The sequence below is a fragment of the Medicago sativa genome, chromosome 4 (assembly GCF_051527215.1).
Source record: "Medicago sativa cultivar Bolivia chromosome 4, Bolivia_mono, whole genome shotgun sequence".
Classification (NCBI taxonomy): Eukaryota; Viridiplantae; Streptophyta; class Magnoliopsida; order Fabales; family Fabaceae; genus Medicago; species Medicago sativa.
Genome location: NC_140752.1, coordinates 95,287,560 through 95,310,345, shown reverse-complemented (window position 1 = coordinate 95,310,345; position 22,786 = coordinate 95,287,560). Strand labels below are relative to the sequence as shown.

Sequence of the window (22,786 nt, the reverse complement as noted above, 5' to 3'; positions counted from 1 at the left end):
AAAACTCTCTCCTCTTAAACACTCAAATACATCTTGAAACAAGGGGACATGTTTGAATAAAAGAAAAAAAAAACAATGACTTAAAAAGAAAGAGTTGATAAATAAATGAATATGAAATAAATTAAATTTATTTGACTAGTCACGTACTTTACCATAATAAGATTATTATTTTTTTCCTATTTTTGTTTTTTTGTTTTTTTTTTTTTTTATGAAATTTAGCATAAAGATCCAGACATCACCGGGCAGTACAAATTTTGGTGCCGAGGTTCTTTTACCATTGACCCTACCCACTCAAGTAGTTAGTTCACTTAAAATGAATCTTCAAGCCAAGTTTGGTAGATTTGATTTTAAATTGAGAGGTTTATTAGTATAAATAAACAACTTTAACAAACATAATGTTACTTTCTTCCTAAAATAAAAGACTCAAAGAAAAAGTTACTTTAACAAAATAATGTAACTTACCAGTAAACAGTATATATTCTCATCCTTGAAACGGCAACCATGTAAGTTAAAATCAACGGTTGTTAATTGTTCTGTGAACATTGCGAAGAGTGAGATGCGTGTTTGAACAGGTAACTGACCTAACGCACTTCTGTTTCGAACCGATCTTTAATTAATTTCATCTTAGCCTACAAAATAAAAAAACATCACCTGAAAGTCACTCACACAACTATAGAATTTTGATTCAAACCAAATAAAAATGTTAATCCAACAATATCGACATTGTCAATTGAGTAAGATTAAACAAAATTAATTATTTTTTTACATAGAGAAAAAAAAGTGAGTCCCATGCAGTATTTCGTTTCAATGTTTTGGTTTGGTTTGATTGAATGAACACGTGGGTTATGAGCCTCATTCGTGGACTGAGAAAGAAAGTTTAATAAAAAAAATAAATAAAATAAAGAAATATGCGCATAGTAACAATAGTAATGAAATCGAAGACTAATCTCTTCAGCTCACACCTTTTCTTCTCCCTCACAAAAAACCAATAATCGGATCCCGCAATTCGTTCATTTCTCCATGGAATTACTTCTCAATTAGGGTAATTATTACTCACTCATCTATTACCTAATTTCAAGACTAGTTTCCATTTTACTCTTAATACTGTTCTTTTTTGTTGAGACTTATTCTTGTATAACCTTCAATTATTATCCATTTCGTTTTCTTCATTATTGATGATTTGTTTGGGAAAGTGGATGAAGAAGTAAATTGATGGCGATAAATTAGATTTTAGTTGAAATCCATGCATTTCCTGTGTCTAGATTCATTTCTATTATTGCTATTATATTATTGATGATTTATTTCAAAATTCATTCTCTGTGTGTTTGTTTTAATTTGTCTTTCTTTTATGGAAGATGATTATATTATTTCTTGTTCAAATATGGTGAGGAAATCTATTTCACAGAAAGTTGAATTACTTTCCGATTTTGACTAAGTTGACCCTAATACCCTCATGGAGTGACAAGTTTTTTAGGTTTTTGTTTATCTTGTAATTTATTTTTCTTGGTAGTAAAATGGTAAAATTGGGGCAGTCCAACACCTACATGGCTACACATGTCCGCAACTGACACTCACACACGTGATTACATTCAATTATGTCATTTTCTTAAATTAAACGTGTCAGTGTCGGGTCCAGTGTTTGTGTCAATGCTTCGTAGGTTAGAATACATGTTTTCTGGTAGAGGGAATGAATTATTGGAATAAGTAGACATTAGAGATATGCTTTTGAGCTTTGACTGTTTTAACCAAATTTGTTTTCTATTTGACAGCATAAGCTGCCTTTTTGAAAATGGGAAAACCAAACGTTAAAAAATCTGGAGGAACCAACAAACGGATTGACAATGACACAAAACGCAACTCTAAACAACAAGTGAGTATAAATTTTGAAGACTTTTTTCTTTTCTAGGGAGGTTTTTATTCTCTTACTTAGCTAATGCCTTTCTCACTTGTCACTTGGTTGATGTATCATAATTTCAGACTCCAGAGAAAGCTGACGAACGTCCTGAATGGTTGCCTAATGGCTGGGATATCGAAGTTAGAACCCGACAAAGTGGTCCGGCTATGGGATCTGCATATAAGGTGGTTAATAGATTCTCTTAAGTATTTGTTTGATATTATTGTTGTTGTTGATCATTAGCAACTTTAATCAGACTAACAATTTTCCAGTTTTCAATAGTTAGTTCTTAACATTCATTGCTTAAATTCCAGCTTGTAGTCCCCCAGAGATCCATTTCACTAATGGTTGACCTTTTAAGTCTACATGCAAAGTTCTAAAGTTTCTGGCCTTGTATTATGAATAAATTTTATGCAAATTCATCTCTTGAAGAAACTTCTATTCTGCAATCTAAAATCTTATTCATAATAATGTTCACGACTTTAACTTATGGCAACATACTATTATAAATTGTAATTTTTTTCTTCCCATGTGTATGGACTGTCAAAAGTTGTCCTAAATCGGTGAGCTGGATTTTGGGACATATCTTTAGAGACCATGCTCACATTAGTTTGTATTTGTAATGGTTGTATTCATTGATAGAAGCTACACTTCTCGATAGATGCGAACATGTGATTTTGTACTCCTTGTTGGTATTTATTTTCTATTAATCTAATGTTGACCAACTTTTCAGGCATATCAATAACATGATAGTGTTGTCTTGTTTCGTACTTATCCTCTTCAATAGTTAATTACATACTGGCTATTATCAAAAAGAGCAAAGTAAAAGTTTCTTTTAAATGTTCTGGATGAAAATGTTATGTATTTGTGAACATTAGTGATGTAACTTATCACTCACTGTAAAACTTTTTTTCCTGTTACAGTGTTACATTGATCCATCAAATACATACAAATTCTACTCCAAACCTGAGGTATTACGACATCTTGAAACTATAAAGGACAGAAAATGCTCTTCCAATAAGAAGAAAGGCACTAGCAAGCATTCTCCAAACAAGGAGGAGGGGAAACACACTAAGAGTAAGCAGCATTCTCCAAGCAAGGAGGAAGAGAAAAAGACTAAGAGTAACCAGCATTCTCCAAGCAAGGAGGAAGAGAAATGCATTAACATGCATTCTCCAAACAAGGGGGAAGAGAAACACATCAGCATGCATTCTCCAAGCAAGGACGGAGAGAAATGCACTAACATGCACTCTCCAAGCAATGTGTGCACCTCTATACCTTTTCTATCTTTACCTTTCTTTTTCTGTTTGTTATCAATGAACTTCGCCATCAAATTTAAAGATCCATTCTTATCACTATTCATTACCCTATATTCTATGACATCACAATTATAAGTTTAGAACTGTGTCTGGCACGAAGCCAGTATCATCCTAGAATTTTATGGCGGCCGTTTTGTTTACTTTACTTGTTGTAAAGAAAGAATCATGGTATGAAAATAACCCTGTAAGTACAAACACAATGAAGAAATTTTTACAGATTAAAACATGAAAATGCAATAAAAATGCTGTTCTAAAATAAAAATGGTCGTCCCAGCTTAAGGCCTAATTTTTATGTGGTTGGGTCATGTTTCTTTTGCTAGATACTATATATTGTAAGTATTTCACGTTATAGGGTGTTTTTGTGTGTCAGGATGCGTAAATTTTAGTATGTTTTTGTTTTGTGATTTTTGTATACTTGGGTTGTGCGCTGTTAGTGCAATTCTAATGCATATGTGTTTTTATGGGGAAAAAAAAAGGAGCAGAAATTTATAGATAACATGATAGATTTCATGATATTGATTATTGGTTGAGCTTCTATTTAATCCTTTAATTATTATTAGAAGTTGCTGGTTGTCTTCATAAATTTGTTTTCAAGTATTAAATTTTTTTAGTTTTGCTATGCTCTAGGTTGCAGGCGAGAATTCCATTGTGGAGGATCTACCACCTGGATGGATTAAAGAAGTAAAGATTCGGAAGCACAGAAGTGGCATAAAGAAAGATTGGGTATGAAATTTCTTTTTATGTTTTGCTGGAGTTATGATCTGCTGTCCTCTCTCTTCCAAAAAGGAGGTTTTTATTAAGAAATTAAAAAAGATGGATATTTACGTAATATAGTGAGTTGCAAATGCCTGTGGTTTATAGCGTGATATCCTACAATTACTGTTTAAAAAAGTTTGATACTTAAACAAATTATGACTGGGTTGCACTTCCAACAGTTTTATATTGATCCAGTGAGTGGATATGTATTCCATTCCAAGAAGGATGTACAACGTTTTCTCAAATCTGGAGATATAGCCAAGTGTGCCATTAAACCAAGTAGAAGACAATATCAAGATGAAGACAACTCAACTGTAAGACATTTTTGCATGAGACCTATCTCATTATTGCTGCTTTTATTGAGTGTTATTAGTTCTAACTCCAAATTGTTGAAAGATTGACAAATTTGCAGCTGGGTCTTTTATCATACTCCCTCTGATCCTTAATACTTGTGGTTTTTAAAAAACCGTTTTTTTTACTTGTCATTTTGATAGTTTAAGGTTACATCTTGTCATTTCTGCCCATATCTCTAATTAATCATCTTTCACATTTTCCATACAATGATAATTAAATGGTTGAAAAGTTTGAAGATGAATTTGTGGTCCTACATCCACTCCCGAAAAAACTTCTTTCTTCCGAAAATGAAATTAATGACACATGGTGGCCGTAAATCTAAATTTAAAGGACAATGATTTATGTTGCCTCCAGTACGTTAGTACAAGACTTGTATATGAGCAAGTTAGAAGGGGAGAGGAGTCTATGGCTAAACATGAAAAATAAAGCGGGGGTGCTACTTTAATCCAAGAGAATATATAGGCTCTGTTTGGTAAAAATAGCGGATAGCTTATAAGCTAGCTGATAGCTTTTAGCTGATAAGCTAGCTGATAGCTTTTAGCTGATAGCTTATAGCTGATAAGCTAATTAAAGTGTTTGGTAAAAATAGCGGTTGAACTAGCTGATAAATGTAAAATTACATAAAAGGACATTATTAATTCATATAAAATTTATACTACTATAAATTAATATTTAAGATATTTGATAATTTAAATATTTTAAATTTAATAAATGTTTATATATTATTAAATTATTGTTTTTCGGTAAAAATTTATTTTCAATTTATTTCGATTCAGTTTCCAGTTATTATACATTAATAAAAAAAACTAAAGTTTACAAATTTATTTTAAGAATAAAATAAAAAATAATCAATTCATATGATTAAAAAAATTTGTTAAAAAGAACGAAGGATAAAACAAAAAAAAAAAACGTATAAATGGAAATAGGATAAAAAACATGGGTAAAAAGCTATAAGCGAAGCTATAAGCATGGGTTTAAATTAAACGAAGCTATAAAGGAAGCATGGGTAAAACACGTATAAACGAAGGATAAAAAAAATTTGTTTTAAATTATAATAAATTAATTATTAAGGGTAAACATGGGTTTTAGTTAAAGTGGTAAGGGTATAAATGGAATAAAACATGAAAAGCTATAAGCTATAAGCTCAAACGCTACTTGAAGTAGCTTCTGAAAAATAGCTTATAAGCTCGTGGAAATTCGTGAAATAAGCTATAAGCTCGTGGTAAAAGATCGTTACCAAACAGAGCTTTTTTTGTCAAACGAGCTTATAAGCTATAAGCTCATTTGGTGGCTTACCAAACAGAGCCATAATCACCTATACTATCAGTCATGGACAATGATTAGCTAAAAACAATTCAAGTTAGGAATAAATACCAGTAGTTACGGTTTGCATATTAGTGTTGGAAAGCTTTTGTTCTGAGGGTGAAATTCAAACGTTTCACGACGAAACTAGAGCAGCAAATTAGGCTCTGTTTACTTTTGCGAAAAATTTTTCTGTTTTCATTTTCTAATAAGAAGATTTGAGATTATTGAAATAAACTATTGTGATGGAGAGAAGATGAAATGCTAGTTAGGGATGATGCATTTTTGGAAATAATGAAAACAATCTTTTGACATTTTTATTGTTTCCAAAAAATGCACACTATTGTTCACTTCAAGAGTCTAGTGTCTCATTGTTAGCAAGTAAAATTAACAAAATTTTAGTGAATGAAAATAGAAAATATTTTCACAAAGCAAACGGGGCCTATGCGATCGAAAAAAAATAAAGGAGCAGATTATTTTTGTTGAAAAGTTTCCTCTCTTTTAATACTTAAATGATGAGAGATGTTAAATTGATGAAGTGGGTATATAATAGGAATAATTATATCAAACAAGCTAATCCTTGGTAGCCCAAAAAATGCCCAATAAACTGTATTAAAAAACGTAGCAGTTTTTTTGTATCAATGCAGTCGTTTTTTTTTTCTTTTCAAAACGCCATGTTAGTTATTTTTTATGTTTAAAAACGTTTACACTTTTGGACGAATATTCATTCCCCATCCACTTCTGTTACATATTTGTGTACATGTCAACAAAGAGACCACAATCTTAGATAATACTGAAAATGATCATGTTAATTTTGATGTTACTTTGATGGATTGTGGATTCTGGCTATTATTTTGGTGCAACTTAGATATTGTTTTGATGCATTGAGATGTAATTTACCTTTATGAATGGTCAAGTATGACTTTTGGTAGCAGACATGGAAAGATAATGAGATTTGGTCACAATTCTTGTTATTAAGATAAAGGATCTATAATGCAATTTTGCCCAAAACAAATCTAGTGATTCTTCAGTCACATCAGAATTGAGACCAAAATTCAAATATGATTTGAATTTTTTTTTTTTTCCAATTATTGTTGGTAATTTTCTGCCCCACTTAGTGGGATAAGGCTTGGTTGTTGTTGTTGTTGTTGTTGGTAATTTTCTCTATTAAGATAGATAAGCCTAACTGAATAATGTCCTTCACAAATTTTCATTGGCATTAGTTATCTCAAACATAAGCATGCTATTTAATGGGAATCTTCTGATCAGTAATGTTTTATGCTTGCATTATAGAATTTCAGCTGTGAATAATTTCGTTATTCTTGGTGTGCTTTTGTTCAATTTAGCCATCACCTGCTGCCAAGAGACAAAAACCAAAGCAGTCTACACCCATGCAAAAGATTTTTGTTGGTAAGAAACTATAAATGAAATATATTTTAGGGTAATTCTTCAAGCTCAACCAACTTAAGGATGAAGAATATGCTATGTCATTTATACTTATACCCGCTTCTTTGTATTTCAACTTTTTACTGCAGCCAAAGAACCAGTTGAAAGCTTAGAATTGCCCGATGTTAACAACTCAAGGAAAGGGCAAGATGTGAGTGTGCCATCTCGAATGATGGTTGCTCTTGATACCTCAGGGGAATCCTTGAAAATGAATCACAGTAACCATAGCATATCCAAAAATGATGTCAATGTGAGCCATCGGTTTTCACGGAGACTGGCTGGTGTTGAACCTGTCAAGTTGGTTGACAATGTGATTAATGATGAGGCTCTTCTAGTTCCAAAAAGAAACTTGAGAAAAAACAGAACTACTCTAGGCGCTGATATGGAAAATAAATCATCTCAGCATTTCAAGGGTGTCCCAAAAATCGAGCAACCAAACGCAATGGACACAAGCAACACTCTTTCTGAAGTAGTTTTCAAGGAACAACCACGTCAACTAGAAAGAGATAAAATCGAAGACAATAAGCCAGAATTTCATACCAACCCAAACAAATCCAGTAAGAAGAAAGAGCCCGGCATTCCTTGTCGGGCTTCAAAACGACTGGCTGGATCTGAACCCAGGCTGATGAACTCCATATCCTGTGAAAAAGCTTCCAAATGTAAAAGCACAAGGTCTAAAGAAGTCATAGCTGAATTGCAACTAAGTGAGGGTGGGCCAGTTACCAAGCTTACAGACCATGCACCATTACATAGAGAGTCGGGAAATAAAAGAAGAAAATCTCCTAGAATCATACCTGCTGCAGACAAACAAGTGGAAAAACCTGAAGTGGATGATGAGAAATCAGAACCTCAACTGTCCTTTGCATTCCACTACTCTTGGTCTGACCCAAGCTTGGATTATGCAATCAATACCCTCACGGGTGTGTTACCACCAGTTGATAATCCTCTTGATAATGGACCCTCTACAGTCCCTGAAATTGATATTCTAAAACCTGCATTTGACACTGTCACTGGAAAAAGCAGGGGCAGTCAAAACATTTCAGTTTATAATGGACCCGCTACCGTCCATGAAACTGATATTCAAAAAACATTGTTTGACAACGTTACTAGAGGAAGCAATGACAGTCAAAACAATTTGCTTGACAATGTTACAGAAAGCAGAGACAAAAACCCACCGGTGCAATCAAAATCCAAGAGAAAGAAAGAGGTCAAAGTCCCTATGCGGTTGTCAAAGCGACTTGCTGGCATTGAACCGGAGGCAAGCCCTTCTGATAAAGCTCTTGAGTATTCCAGTAGAAAACCATGCAAAGAAAAGCCCACTGCAACTGTACTTTTAACTAATGGAGCATCTAACCATCTCTATGATGGGGAAGAAACCAAGCTTACTCGTCATGCGTCTGAGAGTTTGAAAGCAGAAGTGCTAGGAGAATCATCAAGAAAGTGTGGTAAGTCATATGATACCCAAACTGTTCACAAGGAACAGCAATCGGAGAGAGCTGAAGCTAAACATATTAGTAATGATAGGTCAAAATCAGAGCTCACCTTACCATTTGGTGAATCCTGGTCAGATCCATGCCTGGAATTTGCATTCAAGACTCTCACTGGTGCTTTGCCGGTTGATTCTTCTGCTGAGTTTTTTAAAGTTTCGACTCCTAGTGTTGGTGAACTGCCAAACAATGAGTTGTATGGGAGAGTGACAACCAGCATGGATAAAAAAGTTCATGACAAAACAAACCAATCCGAAAACAAGAAAGAGTGTAATATGAATGGTCAGTCTTCAAAGATACTGCTTGGGCAACCTGAGTTGAGGACTAGCTCCTTATCCCGAAAAAATATGCCTAAATTCACCAATGGAGAATCTCATAGTCGCGAAAGCAACATGATAAGGAATCTGGAACCTGTGTTGAGGTCTAGCTCCACACCTGGAAAAAGTGTGTCTAAATTAACCACTCAAGAATCTCACAATCATGAAGAGAACATGATGAGGAATTTGTTTGGAGAACCTCTATTTGTTGAAGATGAAAACACAACCCAACTTCTGCATCATTCTAGAACTAATGCATACTCACAAATACATGAAGAGCCATTAAAGAAAAATGACCAGGTTGCTGAGGGGGAATTTGGTACATTGGATCAACCACCGGGTTTTGAAACTAAAGCGTATAACCATGGCAACAGAGAATCTTGTAGTCATGAAGGCAACAACATAAGGAATCTGGAACCTGTGTTGAGGACTAGCTCCACATCTGGAAAAAATGCGTCAACCATTCGAGAATCTCATAATCATGAAGACAGCATAATGAGAAATTTGTTTGGAGAACCTCTATATGTTGAAGATAAAAACACAACCCAACTTCTGCATCGTTCTAGAACTAATGCATACTCACAAATACATGAAGAGCCATTAAAGAAAAATGATCAGGTTGCTGAGGGTGAATTTGGTACATCGGAGCAGCCTCCAGGTTTTGAAACTAAAACGTTAAACAATGGCAATGGAGAATCTCTTAGTCATGAAGGCAACAACATGAGGAACCTGGAACCTGTGTTGAGGACTAGCTCCCCATCTGGAAAAAATGTGTCTAAATTAGCCACTGGAGAATTTCATAGTCACGAAGACAACATAATGATGAGTTTGTTTGGAGAACCTCTGTATGTTGAAGATGAAAACACAACCCAACTTCTGCATCATTCTAGAACTGATGCATACTCACAAATACATGAAGAGCCAGTAAAGAAAAATGACCAGGTTGCTAAGGGTGAATTTGGTACATCGGAGCAACCACCGCCATTTCAAACTGTAACGTTAAACCACGACAATACTGAGTTGCAGTTCTGTGAATCTTTTATGAATTCTTGGTCAGACCCATGCTTAGAATTTGCATTTAAGACTCTTACAGGTGTGATTCCAGTAGAGGAAAATTTAGCAGTTCAAGGGGGTGTCCAGGAACCTGTTAACTGTCATGATGGAGGGGATGGTGTATCAGCGTTGCCAGATTTTGGATCTTCCAGTTTTTCACAAAGTGATTTCTCATTTCACTTTGACACAGGAGGGAAGTCCATGCCAGGGCAGCAGTCATCAATGAGCTCTCCATTCCCATCTCTGAGCCTGCAAGGTTGTCCCGGAGTTGATCCGCAACAACAATATTCCCAGTTCAATAATAATTTTCAAAGACGGTAAGCTCTTACATTTGTTGCTGAACCCGGGATAGCTGCCATTAATCTCTGATTGTACTTTTATAGACTACCAAATCATTTTCATTAAGAATCTTTTTGTTTCCCGGTACTTGTGAATACATTCTGAAGATAAAGTCTGGCTTGTTGTTTTGCAATGTGTTAGGTAAGCAAAATGCTAGGAGGTTCAGGAGTCAGTCCTAATGTTGTAAACTATGTTTTCCTTTATCATGTTATCTAACAACTATAGTATTATGTATATCCATTGTTATTATATGGTTCAAGGTGGTAGTATCCCCACCTGGAGGTGATGTTATGATAGACAATAGACATAAGCTTCAGGCCATGTTTTCAAGAAATGACTATACCCGCTCATTTAATTGTTTTATTAGGACTACTTTTTGCATGGCTCCCAAACAACATCATATAATTTGAGTCTTAATGTGTTTAATGGAGTAGCTATTTTAATTTTTTTCGGTGTTTTCAACAATATAATGTGACCATTTCGATACAATTAGGACCATGTGCCGATATTTTACAATTGTTTTACTTTTGACATAATATTTTAAGAGAAATGTTAGGAACATTATCTTTCTAATACTCTAACACTCATTCTTTTATAAGGTGAAATACATGTGAGTCTCACCATTTTATTTGGGATTCATTTTTAAAGTGTGGGATTCACGTGGATTTTACCCAATAAAAATACGTGTTAGAGAGAGTCTTAAAAAGAAAGTGTGCGTAACACTCTTCATAGCCCATAGCACTTGTCGTCAGGAGAAATTATGCACCCAAAAAAAATGGAGAATTTATTGCTTACAAATTTTTTATTGGAAGGAATAAGATGCCAAAAGTTCGGTTTATGGGAAAAAAGATAAGAGAAGGAAAATGTCCCAAGCCAAAATCAAATGCTGAAGTAAACTAGTTGATTGCTCGAGGGAACCTGATGCAATGTGTTCAGTGGAGTGGGGATTAAAGACAAAGATCCCAACAAATAATAACATGCAAAAACATAAGACTATTACTTTTTCCACTCTATGCTATTCTCGCGCTCTGTAAATTTTTCAAAAATGTCCCCGTGATTTTCAGAAATGTATTTGTGATTTTCCCACTCTATGCTCATTCTAATGAATCAAAATTTCAAAATAAACAAATTACATACAATTCAAATGAAAGGCAACATACCTTTCAAGAGCAATTTTAGAAGTGAAAAGAGCAATTTTCGAGAATTTTAGGTCCCTTGCGCGTGCTAAAATTTATTTGAGCTTAAATTTTAACAACTCAATACATTTTGATATCATATCAAATAGGTCAAAAACGTATATTTTTGTAATGAGTTGATAAAAAATCAAGTTGAGAAGTAGGAACAAAATATTTTTAGCTCAATTTCAAAGTTATTTATGATTTTAAAATCTGCGTGCAGTGCCGGTATGAGATGGGTTACAAGGTGCGTGTTTGGTTTCATTTTCATATGGAGATCTAAGTGATTTAGAAAATGTACAAAAGAAGAAGGTGATTTTGAAAATATAATATTTATTTTCCCTAAAAAATGTATAATATTTATTTAGATATGTTTAGGTATTCTCGAGAGTCGAGAGTGTAACATTCAGCTCAACTAGACCTCTACCCCTGCGACTCGCAGGTAAAACATGTGCGGGTTAATTAATCATGTAAAAAAGTATTAAAAAAAATGACAGATGGAGAGGTAAAATTAAAAAGAGAAATGATATTTTGACAACCATTTTTTGACAACTTTTGGACAACTTTCTCTCTCATACTCACATGATGTTGTTATCCTCTCTCTTCCTTTTTCTCTTTCCATTGTTTTTGACTAATAAGAAGTGAGAAAAACAAGGTTGTCAACAAAGTTGTCATCAAATGGATGTCAAAATATCATTGCTCAATTAAAAATGAAGAACTAATGTTGTAAAAATTCTATATTACAATTTACACCTATAATGATTTTACAAACCTAAAACATCAATCGTGACTCTAAAAAAATCAACCATGACTCGTTCTCTTTTTGTTCATAAATTGCTTAAAGCGATGACTACAAAATAGAGGGAGATGGCAATGGAAATTTTTTAGTAATGTGCTTAAAATAAAATCTCCCTGGATGTTTTTTTCTCCTCAAACCCAATGTGGTTGGGTGTGGTTGAGAGATGAATCATGTGGTACACAATGGTTTTTCAAAGAGTACCATTCCAAATTTTGAATTTGATGATATAAATTATTTTCTTCAGTTTGTAAAAATTCACTAATTTTGAACCACCCAATTACAAAAAGAACAAAAAGTAGTTAAACTCACTAGATAAATGCATAGATAAATTCATAACCAAATACAAAAGGAAAAACGAAGAGTTCATAGACACTGTCTAAGTAATTCTTGATATTTCTTTAAAAAAATAATTCTTGACGTTGAGAGTGTTGAAGGAAAAAAGTAAGAGATTCATAATGTAAATATGTTAAAATTGACTTTGCTTTGCTGTCATAGTTACTAGTATTTGTTTCTATCTTTAAGTTAATAATCCCTACTTCTTAGGACTTATTAGTGGGACTTGGTTAGTTTTTTCCACATTCCACGTTTCTGTTAGTGGACTGAGTTAGTGCCTTAGTGGAGTAACTTAGTTTATTTTCTTTCTTTGTAAGGCTTTATAAAAGCTACAATTGCAGTTGAATAAAATTAGAGAGAGCATTCCCTATAATTTTTCTGTTCAACGATTTTGGTACCAGAGCTTCTCACGGGGCCTGGTATTTTGGGAATTTGAGAGTTGAGAAACTGAAGTTTTCTTGGTGAGAGTGAGACACAGTGAGACTCACTGTGAGAGAAACTTTAATAAAAGAACAACAATGGCAGCAGAGAATAGCAATTTCGTCCAACCTGCCATACCTAGATTTGATGGTCACTATGATCATTGGTCTATGTTGATGGAAAATCTCTTGAGATCGAAAGAGTACTGGAGCTTGGTGGAGAGCGGGATTCCAACAGTAGCCGCTGGAGTTCAACCAACAGAACAACAATTGAAGGTCATTGAGGAAGCAAAATTGAAGGATCTTAAAGCAAAAAACTACCTTTTCCAAGCTATTGACAGAAGCATCATGGAAACAATTCTAAATCGAGACACATCCAAGGATATTTGGATTCAATGAAGCAAAAATATCAAGGGTCTACGAAGGTGAAGAGAGCTCAATTGCAAGCTCTTCGAAGGGAGTTTCAGGTGCTAGGGATGAAAGATGGAGAAAAGGTAGATGAATATTTTTCCAGAACCTTATCCATTGCCAACAAAATGAAGGCACATGGAGAACGTATGGAGCAGTTGGTGATCGTGGAGAAGATACTGAGGTCTATGAACAGACAATTTGACTATGTTGTGGCTGCAATTGAGGAATCTAGAGACCATAATCCTATGACTATTGATGAACTTCAAAGTAGTCTTCTTGTTCACGAACAGAGAATGAATTCCCACATTAGAGAAGAGCAGGTGCTGAAAGTGACACTTGATGAAAATGCTGGAAGAAAAGATTATGATAGATTTGGTGGAAGAAATCGAGGGAGAGGAAGTTTTAGAGGAAGAGGAAGAGGTCGAGGCAGACAACAATTCAACAAAACTCTAGTTGAGTGCTACAATTGCCACAAATTGGGGCACTTTCAAAATGAGTGCCTTGATTGGGAGATAAATGCTCACTATGCTGAATAGGATGATGAAAGAAATGCTGAGTTGTGGTTTCTTGACTCAGGATGCAGCAACCACATGACAGGTAACAAAAATTGGTTCACAAATATTGATGAACAATATCATCAATCTGTCAAACTTGGAAACAATTTCAAAATGGCAGTAGTTGGGAGAGGTAATGTTAGACTGCATGTTAATGGAATTATGCAAGTAATCACTAATGTGTACTATGTTCCTGAGTTAAAGAACAACTTGATTAGCATCAGACAATTGATAGAGAAGGGAGTTTCTGTGTTGATTCAAAATGGTGAATGTCGTTGCTATCATTCAAAGGAAGGCTTGTTTTTACAAACAAAGATGTCAGCAAACAGAATGTTTGTATTTCATGCAAAACCAATGTCTCAAGTCACAACACGCTTCAAAGCTGCCTCAGAAGATGAAACATATTTGTGGCATTGTCGTTATGGTCATCTCAACTTTAATGGGCTGAAAACTCTTCACTCTAAGAATATGGTAGCAGGGCTTCCTGAAATAAGGACACCAAGCAAGTTGTGCAAGGATTGCGTCATAGGTAAGCAACAAAGAAAGTCTATACCAAAGAAAAGTTTGTGGAGAGCTACACACAAACTTCAATTGGTGCACTATGATATTTGTGGGCCGATCACACCTTCATCTAGCAGCGAAAAAAGGTACTTGATTACTTTTATAGACGATTACAATAGAAAGATTTGGGTGTCATTATTATCTGAAAAGTCTCAAGCATTTGTTTCATTTAAAAATTTTAAATGCATGGTTGAGAAAGAGGTTGGCACTTCAATTCAATGTATTCGAACTGATAGGGGAGGGGAATTGACCTCACATGAGTTCAATTCATTTTGTAGCTCACATGGCATTAAAAGGCAATTGACAGCAGCTTTTACCCCTCAACAAAACGGGGTCGCCGAAAGAAAGAATCGGATGATTATGAATATGGTTCGGAGCATGTTGTCAGAGAAACATCTTCCAAAGTTCTTGTGGGGAGAGGCGGTAAATTGGGCAGCTTACATTCTTAATCGAAGTCCTACCTTGGCAGTGAAAGACAAGACACCGGAAGAAGCATGGAGTGACATAAAGCCAGCAGTTCACCATTTAAAAGTTTTTGGTTGTGTTGCACATGTTCACATACCAGAAGCCAAGAGAAAGAAGCTTGATGCCAAGAGCTTTCCATATGTTATGTTAGGGATAAGTGACGAATCCAAAGCATACAGACTCTTCGATCCAATAACCAAACGCATAGTGGTCAACAAAGATGTGGTTTTTGAAGAAAATGAGTGTTGGGAGTGGGAAAGAAGTCCAGAACAGCTGAAATCAGATCTGTTAGACTATGGAGAAAGTGAAGAAGAACAACAAGAATCCCCTCAAAGTGAAGAAGAAAATGAGAATGTAGAAGTTGGAGAAGAAATTGGGTCATCTTCAAGTCAATCTTCAGAAGAAGATCCAATAGAAGGAAGGGTAAGAAGACCACCAGTATGAATGCAAGATTACATAAGTGGAGAAGGATTTTCAAATGAAGAGACACAAAATCTAGTGATGCTGACTATGACATCAGATCCAACAACATTTGAAGAAGCTGTAAAAAGTGAGAAATGGAGGGCTGCAATGAATAATGAGAAGGGGGCAATAGAAAGAAATAATACTTGGGAGTTGACAGACTTACCATCAGGTGTAAAAACCATTGGACTCAAATGGATCTTTAAAAGAAAGTTGAATGAGAACAGAGAGATTGAGAAGTATAAAGCTAGACTTGTGGCCAAGGGGTACTCTCAACAATATAGTGTTGACTACACCGAAGTATTTGCACCAGTGGCTAGATGGGACACCATCCGAATGGTAATCGCTCTTGCTGCCCAAAAGGGATGGAGTGTGTATCAGCTAGATGTAAAAAGTGCATTCTTGTATGGAGAGTTGAATGAGGAAGTTTTTGTTGATCAACCACAGGGTTATGTGAAGAAGGGTGATAAGCTGAAGGTGTATAAATTAAAAAGGGCTTTGTATGGCCTTAAACAAGCACCACGAGCATGGTATAGCCGCATCGAAGCTTATTTCACCAAGGAAGGATTCGAGAAGTGTCCATATGAACACACCTTGTTTGTGAAGCTAAGTGAAGGAGGTAATATTCTCATTATTAGTCTTTATGTTGATGATTTGATATTTACCTGTAATGATGAGAATATGTTTGAAGAGTTTAAAAAGTCTATGAAAAAGGAATTTAACATGTCAGACCTTGGCAAAATGCATTATTTTCTTGGAGTTGAAGTAACTCAGAATGAGAAAGGAATTTATATTTGTCAAAAAAAATATGTGAGAGATTTGTCAGAAAGGTTTGGCATGGAGAAAAGTAATTTGTCTAGGAATCCCATTGCTCCTAGGTGCAAATTGATTAAAGATGAAAATGGTGTGAAGGTGGATGCTACAAAGTATAAGCAGATTGTTGGTTGTTTAATGTATTTACAAGCCACAAGACCTGATCGGATGTATGTATTAAGCTTAATTAGCAGGTTCATGAACTGTCCAACTGAGCTACACATGAATGCTGTAAAAAGAGTGCTTAGATATCTCAATGGCACAACTGATTTGGGAATTCTGTATAAGAGGAATGGAACTGAGAAGCTTGAGGCGTACACGGATAGTGATTATGCAGGTGATTTGGATGATTGGAAAAGTACGTTCGGATATGTTTTCATGCTTAGTTTGGGTGCAGTCTCATGGTCTTCTAAAAAGCAACCAGTAGTTACTTTATCTACCACTGAAGCTGAATTTATTGCAGCTGCATCTTGTGTGTGTCAAGGAGTTTGGATGCGAAGAATTCTCGAGAAACTTGGCCATACTCAACTTGGAAGTATCACTATGTACTTTGATAACAACTCAACAATAACGCTTTCAAAAAATCCAGTGCTTCATGGTCGAAGCAAACATATTGACGTTCGCTTCCACTTCCTCCGTGATCTTACCAAAGATGGAACATTAGAGCTGGTTCACTGCAGTTCTCAGAATCAAATAGCTGATATAATGACAAAGCCATTGAAGTTTGAAGCATTTGAGATGCTGCGAGGCTTACTGGGAATGTGTTTTATGTCTGATATAAAGCAGCAGTGCAAATAGTTTAAGGGAGGGAATGTTAAAATTGACTTTGCTTTGCTGTCATAGTTACTAGTATTTGTTTCTATCTTTAAGTTAATAATCCCTACTTCTTAGGACTTATTAGTGGGACTTAGTTCGTTTTCTCCACATTCCACGTTTCTGTTAGTGGACTGAGTTAGTGGAGTACCTTAGTTTATTTTCTTTCTTTGTAAGGCTTTATAAAAGCTACAATTGCAGATGAATAAAATTAGAGGGAGCATTCCCTATAATTTTTCTGTTCAACAAAATCACCATTTGAATGTTGGCACTATGAGGAATAATCACATTGTAAACTACAATAACTCTCGTATTCAAAAATAATGTTGGAAAAGAGAGAGAAAACATATTTGAAAATGAGGAGGGTTCGTAGGAAAATGGGAGAGAAGTCAAATAAAAATATTTTTTCCTGTGAGTGTACAATTTTTTCTTTAGTAAAAATAAAAATATTTTTTCCTGTGAGTGTACAATTTTTTCTTTAGTAAACCACAATAGTATTTAATATAGTAAAATACATTGTTTCGGAAAGAAAAAAAAACGAAATTGTGATTTTATGGTGTAATTGTATAATTAGAGCCCACTAATTTAGTTTAGAGGGAAAAAAATTAGGGTTTAGGGAAGGAATATCGGATGACTTAGGTCCCGTTTGGTTTGAGGTTATTTCGAGCTTATGCAAAATATCTTATGTAAATAAATAAACTTTTATTTTAATTTATAAGCACTCACTCACGAAAATCGTATCTTCATAAACTATTTTTTCATAAACTACCTTAAAAATTTATAATTAATACATAAAAACTTATTTATTGGTATAAACTGTTTTATATAAGCTCTAAAATAAGTTAATCCAAATGTGACAATAGGATTATAGAATAAGTGATGATAATTCCCTCAACAAAAAAAAGAATAAGTGATGATTTTTTCATTGGATTTAATATTATACCTAAATTTTATTGGAAGTTTACACTGAAGTTGGTATTTTTTTTTTTTTGTACTAAAAACAGTTGGTGATTTTTCTTTTTTCTTACATTACAATGGAACGTGTCTCCCTGATTTAAACTTTTTCCACGCAAAAAAGTGTTAATAATTTAAGGGCATTGACCCCATAAATAAAAAGACCTCAAGTCAATACACTCTTCACCCGACCCATACACCACGCGTTTAAGTCTGCTTGGCATCACTAAGGAGAGAAATAATTTGATGGGTTAATAAAATAAACTTATAAATATCTAAAATTTTGTTTTTAATTTTTACCAAAAAAATTGTATTTTTTATTCCTAAATTTTTCGGTTTAATTCTTGTAAAATTTACCATCAGCATTTGTTATCCTTGTAAATCAGCAAGAAAATTGAATTAATTAATTTTAACATGCGGCATCTCAGTTTCATAATTAAGGTCATGTGGCCTACATAATACTAACAAGGTTCAACAATTCCACTCACTTTCTATCTACTCACAAAACACCATCTTCTCTCTTGTGTTGTGAATAATTGTTTATTTATTTCACTCACTCCAAAAAAATGTCTCTCATAAAAATATCACTAGTATTGTCTATGTTCACTCTTTGCTTAATCTCTGCACAAGCAGCAAGATTCGATATAGTAAACGAATGTTCCTTCACCGTCTGGCCAGCGGCCACACCCAGTGGTGGAGGTCGGCGGTTGGACCGAGGTCAAACATGGCCTCTGGACATCCCAGCTGGAACTTCATCAGGTCGAATTTGGGGCCGAACTGGTTGCACCTTTGACAATTCAGGCCGTGGTAGTTGTCAAACCGGTGATTGTGGTGGTGCCCTCAGTTGCAGCTTATCCGGTAAGAGTCCGATCACACTTGCCGAATACTCACTAAATGGCGGAAACAATTTGGATTATTTTGATATATCTGTAATTGAGGGTTTCAACATTCCAATGCAATTTAGTTCAACCCCCAATGGCTGCAACAACAATTTGGACTATATTGATGTATCTTTGATTGATGGTTTCAACATTCGAATTCAAGTTAATGCAACCTCTGATGTATGCAACAAAGTACTAAACTGCATGGATTCTAATTGCTCCGATGCTTATCATCAACCCAACGATGTTAAAACTGTTACATGTCCCGGTGGTACTAACTATAAAATCGTCTTTTGCCCTTGAAATATTATTATTGTACCTATATAATATAACTCCACCTATTATGTTTTCTAATATGCGCAAACAAATAACGGAAATGCTCAATCTTAGCCGCCTTCTCCGCTACACCACCAATCCCAACAGCTGTGTTTTCTGCGGAATCAACCACTCTGGCGGTTGTATGTTACGGCTCCAAGCATTCATCGCTTACTAGCTAACTCTCATCGCATGAAGGTATTGCAATATTATTGTTACTACTATCTCTTTTACATTGCAACGCAGTGATATTTTGACCCCCTTTTATACCGATTTGGTGTATTTAAGTAGAATCCTTTACTCTGTCAAAAAAAAAGTAGAACTCTTTATTATAATTTGTCAAAAAAAGAGTCCTCTATTACAAATTGGAGGAAAAAGGGTCATATTTATTGAGTGACATGAAATAAGTTTGCACAAGATCTTACCCTACAAATTTGTATACACTTGCAGATTGTCCTCCAACTATTTATGTTCATAATCTAGATTTTTAATATGCTGCTTCATCATTAAATACATCATTGTGTAGTTAATCCTCTTGTTTGTCTAGGCATTGGTATTGGTGGATTACTTGATTAAGTCTGGACATTGGTGATTTGGTATGCTCAGATTTTTGCTGAGGATCGAGCTAGTGTTGTGTCTAATCTTTGTTGCTAACAATTCTCAATGTTGGAACTTGGGGAATTTCAAGTGAGGTGCATCGTTTATGTTGTGTTATGATGCTGGAACTTGGTCCATATTGATCAAGTAGGGGTATGCATGCAATGTGTATGAGTGTATCGTTGTTCACAGGTTGCTGTGTGAGTTGGGGTTTTTGACGTTTTAGTAGATGTATGTGTAAAATAACTTTACCTTTTTGATATATGTTAAGAAAATTAAAAGTAAAAATTCTAAATTAAAAAAAAAATACTTTAATTTTTTTTAAGAAGTTAGCCTTAGGGAACATTTTCACTATAGATTACTTAACATGATCCTTAGGGAACATTTTTGGTAAAATCACGGGAATTAAGAAAGTTAATATTTGTATTAAAGTTGTTTGTAATCACTTTTGTTTTTACAATTTTATCATTTAAGAGAGAGAGAGAGAGTTAATTTATGTTTTCAATATGTTATTTATTGCTGATTGAAGAAAAATATGTATATATAATAGGGGTAATGTAGATAAAGAAATAATTAATAGAGTTGGAAATATAGCAAAAATGTCTTATAATAAAGACAAAAAATTCTCAAAAAGATCTTGTATTTAAGAACGGAGGTAGTATATTCAACCTAAATATTTACACTGCCACTTTAGTTCTTTTAACTTACCATTTACCAACATTTATCATCTTCAAGAGAGTTAATGATTTAACAAAAGAATTTAATTAGTATATTTTACACATTTATTCACGGTTGTTTTGCAACAATTGTCATAGTCATTACTCTCTTCATCCTTTATTATAAACTCCTTTGACAAATTTCGTGTAGCTAATGTGTCTAGTTTGTGTGTGAATTTTACTTTTTTTTTTACAAAATAAAAGATATTCATTCATTCAAATTGAAAGAGTACATCGATATAATGCAAATTCGCTAAAAACAAAAAGGATGAATCTGTGAACAGGCTCACAACATCCATGTTAATAGCATAAAACGGCAAAGTACAAATAATAACTATATTTAAATCTCCAGAATAACCATGTTTTCGGATCTGCAACGTGGATGACGCCAAAGTCATTGATTGGATCTGCACTGGATCGAAGCTGATCTGACAATCTGAAACGATCAAATACCTGAGAGAAACAAGAAAAACAAACAACGTCGCACAAAGACGACGAAATCACAAAATAAAACGAAATAGATGTGAAAATCACTTATTTCAATAAAAGGAAAATAAAAAACGAGTTAGAGGGGTGATTTTGGGTCAAAAATTGACCCTAAATCACCCCTCTTTGATGGATGAAGAAGAAGAAACTAGGGTTTTTGTGACGGCTCACAAGAGAGAAAGGGAATAATATCCTGTTTGGCTGTGTGTGAATTTTACTAAATTGTCTTTTGTTTGTATGCGTATTTAATTTAACTTTTTATATTCCAATACAAGTTAATAGTATTAATTAAGGGTATATTTAAAAAAAAATAATACATCTAGTAAATTGTATAAATGCTTATATTTAAGGACTAGATTTTTTTTCAAAGAGGATTTATAATAAGGGACGAGAGAGTAATAGATGTGACAACACATAAATAGATGTATGTGTAAAGGAAAATGCTAACAAGTGCCCTAAGGGCATTGTTTAAGCATCTAAAAGTAGCAATTTTTGCATTGGAAATTGTACGGTTATGACTTTAAAAAGTGTTTGACTTGTATTTTCAAGACATAGTTTCTTTTTTTGGGTTCCTTAAACAATACCCTTAGGACACTTGTTAGCAAAAATAACTTAACACTAACAACATATTAATTAAACTCTTAACAAAAAGGGTTGACATTAATAAATAGGTGAGTATAAATTCTTGGGTTTAGTACCTTAAAGTGTGTAAATTTTCACCAAGGTCGATGATTTTTTCTTCTGGGGTCATGTTAACTTGTGCCCTAAGGGCACAAGTTAAAGTGCTTAAAATAGAAATTAAAAATAAATTTCATATTGAAAGTATAACTTTTGCAACTTTTAAGATATTGAATGTACAAGTTCCAAGAAAAACCTTCTATATTTAGTTTCTTAACTTATGCCCCAAGGGCACAAGTTAACATTTTCCTTTCTTCTGTTACACTACAACGGAATGTGTCTCCCCCTAATTTATTTATTTTTTAAAAAAAATAGTGTCAAAGGTTAATTGTTTAAATTGACCCTGTATACACGAAGTCTAAAGAATGTTTCTATAAAAATAAAAGCAAGTATTATAACCTTGTAGTTTTCATGATTTTTTGCAAGCATGTTTACGATGTTAAAATATGACGATACACAAAATTATAACTTTCAGACAAGAAACCAATTAATTATAAAATTTTAAAGTGCAAAAAATTTTAAAAATGAAAACCGCGAAAATCTCGAGCTGATTATTTGTAGAGACATCTATAAAAAATACTCAGAAGGCATCAACAAAAGTTTATAACATTTGGAATAAGCCTAAATTTATTTGTTTTTTTTAACCAAAACTTGCCAAATTGTAATTTTGTTCCGAGTAAGCATTTATTCACGGGTCAAATTTTGTTCTCAAAATTTGTAGTTATGATTAAAACATCATTAGAACCTTCATCATGAAATTTTAGATTTTTTTAAACAAGGGATGATTTAATTATGAATTGTTTAAGAAATTCATAATTATAGGGAATGAAAATTCATAATTAATTATTTCCTTGTTGAAAAATTCTAATTTTTTTTTGGAAAACCGTAGTTCAACTTCCTAAACATGCATGTAAAAAATCATGAAAAAATTCAACATCTAAGTAACTTTTTTAGATTTCGAATATATTAAAGAGTTAAAAATAGGAAGAATCTCAAATTACAATGTTAAAATATGTTTTTATTTTTATAAGGTTATTTTTCAGACTTCACATGTATATTACATGATTAATTTTAACAATTAACCCAA

General features: G+C 33.9%; 3 protein-coding genes across 4 annotated transcripts; all 3 read left to right on the top strand.

Moving 5' to 3' along the window:
- The first annotated feature begins 953 nt into the window (after positions 1–953).
- On the top strand, positions 954–10,601 carry LOC146934114 (uncharacterized). 2 transcript variants are annotated; one of them, XM_085705981.1, is made up of 9 exons: positions 954–1,042; positions 1,770–1,870; positions 1,978–2,079; positions 2,818–3,156; positions 3,841–3,936; positions 4,149–4,283; positions 6,972–7,035; positions 7,161–10,245; positions 10,409–10,601. In XM_085705981.1, the coding sequence occupies exons 2-9, from the start codon at positions 1,790–1,792 to the stop codon at positions 10,410–10,412; spliced, it is 3,906 nt and encodes a 1,301-aa protein (XP_085562107.1). In that variant the 5' UTR covers positions 954–1,042; positions 1,770–1,789; the 3' UTR covers positions 10,413–10,601. The 2 variants fall into 2 exon arrangements, with proteins under 2 accessions (XP_085562107.1, XP_085562106.1); XM_085705980.1 differs by having other exon boundaries at positions 7,161–10,501.
- A 2,787-nt stretch (positions 10,602–13,388) lies between these two features.
- LOC146934113 (uncharacterized) lies at positions 13,389–13,940 on the top strand. Its single transcript, XM_085707875.1, has one exon. It carries the CDS (start codon positions 13,389–13,391, stop codon positions 13,938–13,940), a length of 552 nt encoding a protein of 183 aa, XP_085564001.1.
- A 4,555-nt stretch (positions 13,941–18,495) lies between these two features.
- LOC146934112 (thaumatin-like pathogenesis-related protein 4) lies at positions 18,496–20,125 on the top strand. The gene is made up of 2 exons (XM_085705979.1): positions 18,496–19,420; positions 19,770–20,125. The coding sequence occupies exon 1, from the start codon at positions 18,593–18,595 to the stop codon at positions 19,208–19,210; it is 618 nt and encodes a 205-aa protein (XP_085562105.1). The 5' UTR covers positions 18,496–18,592; the 3' UTR covers positions 19,211–19,420; positions 19,770–20,125.
- The last annotated feature ends 2,661 nt before the right edge of the window (positions 20,126–22,786 follow it).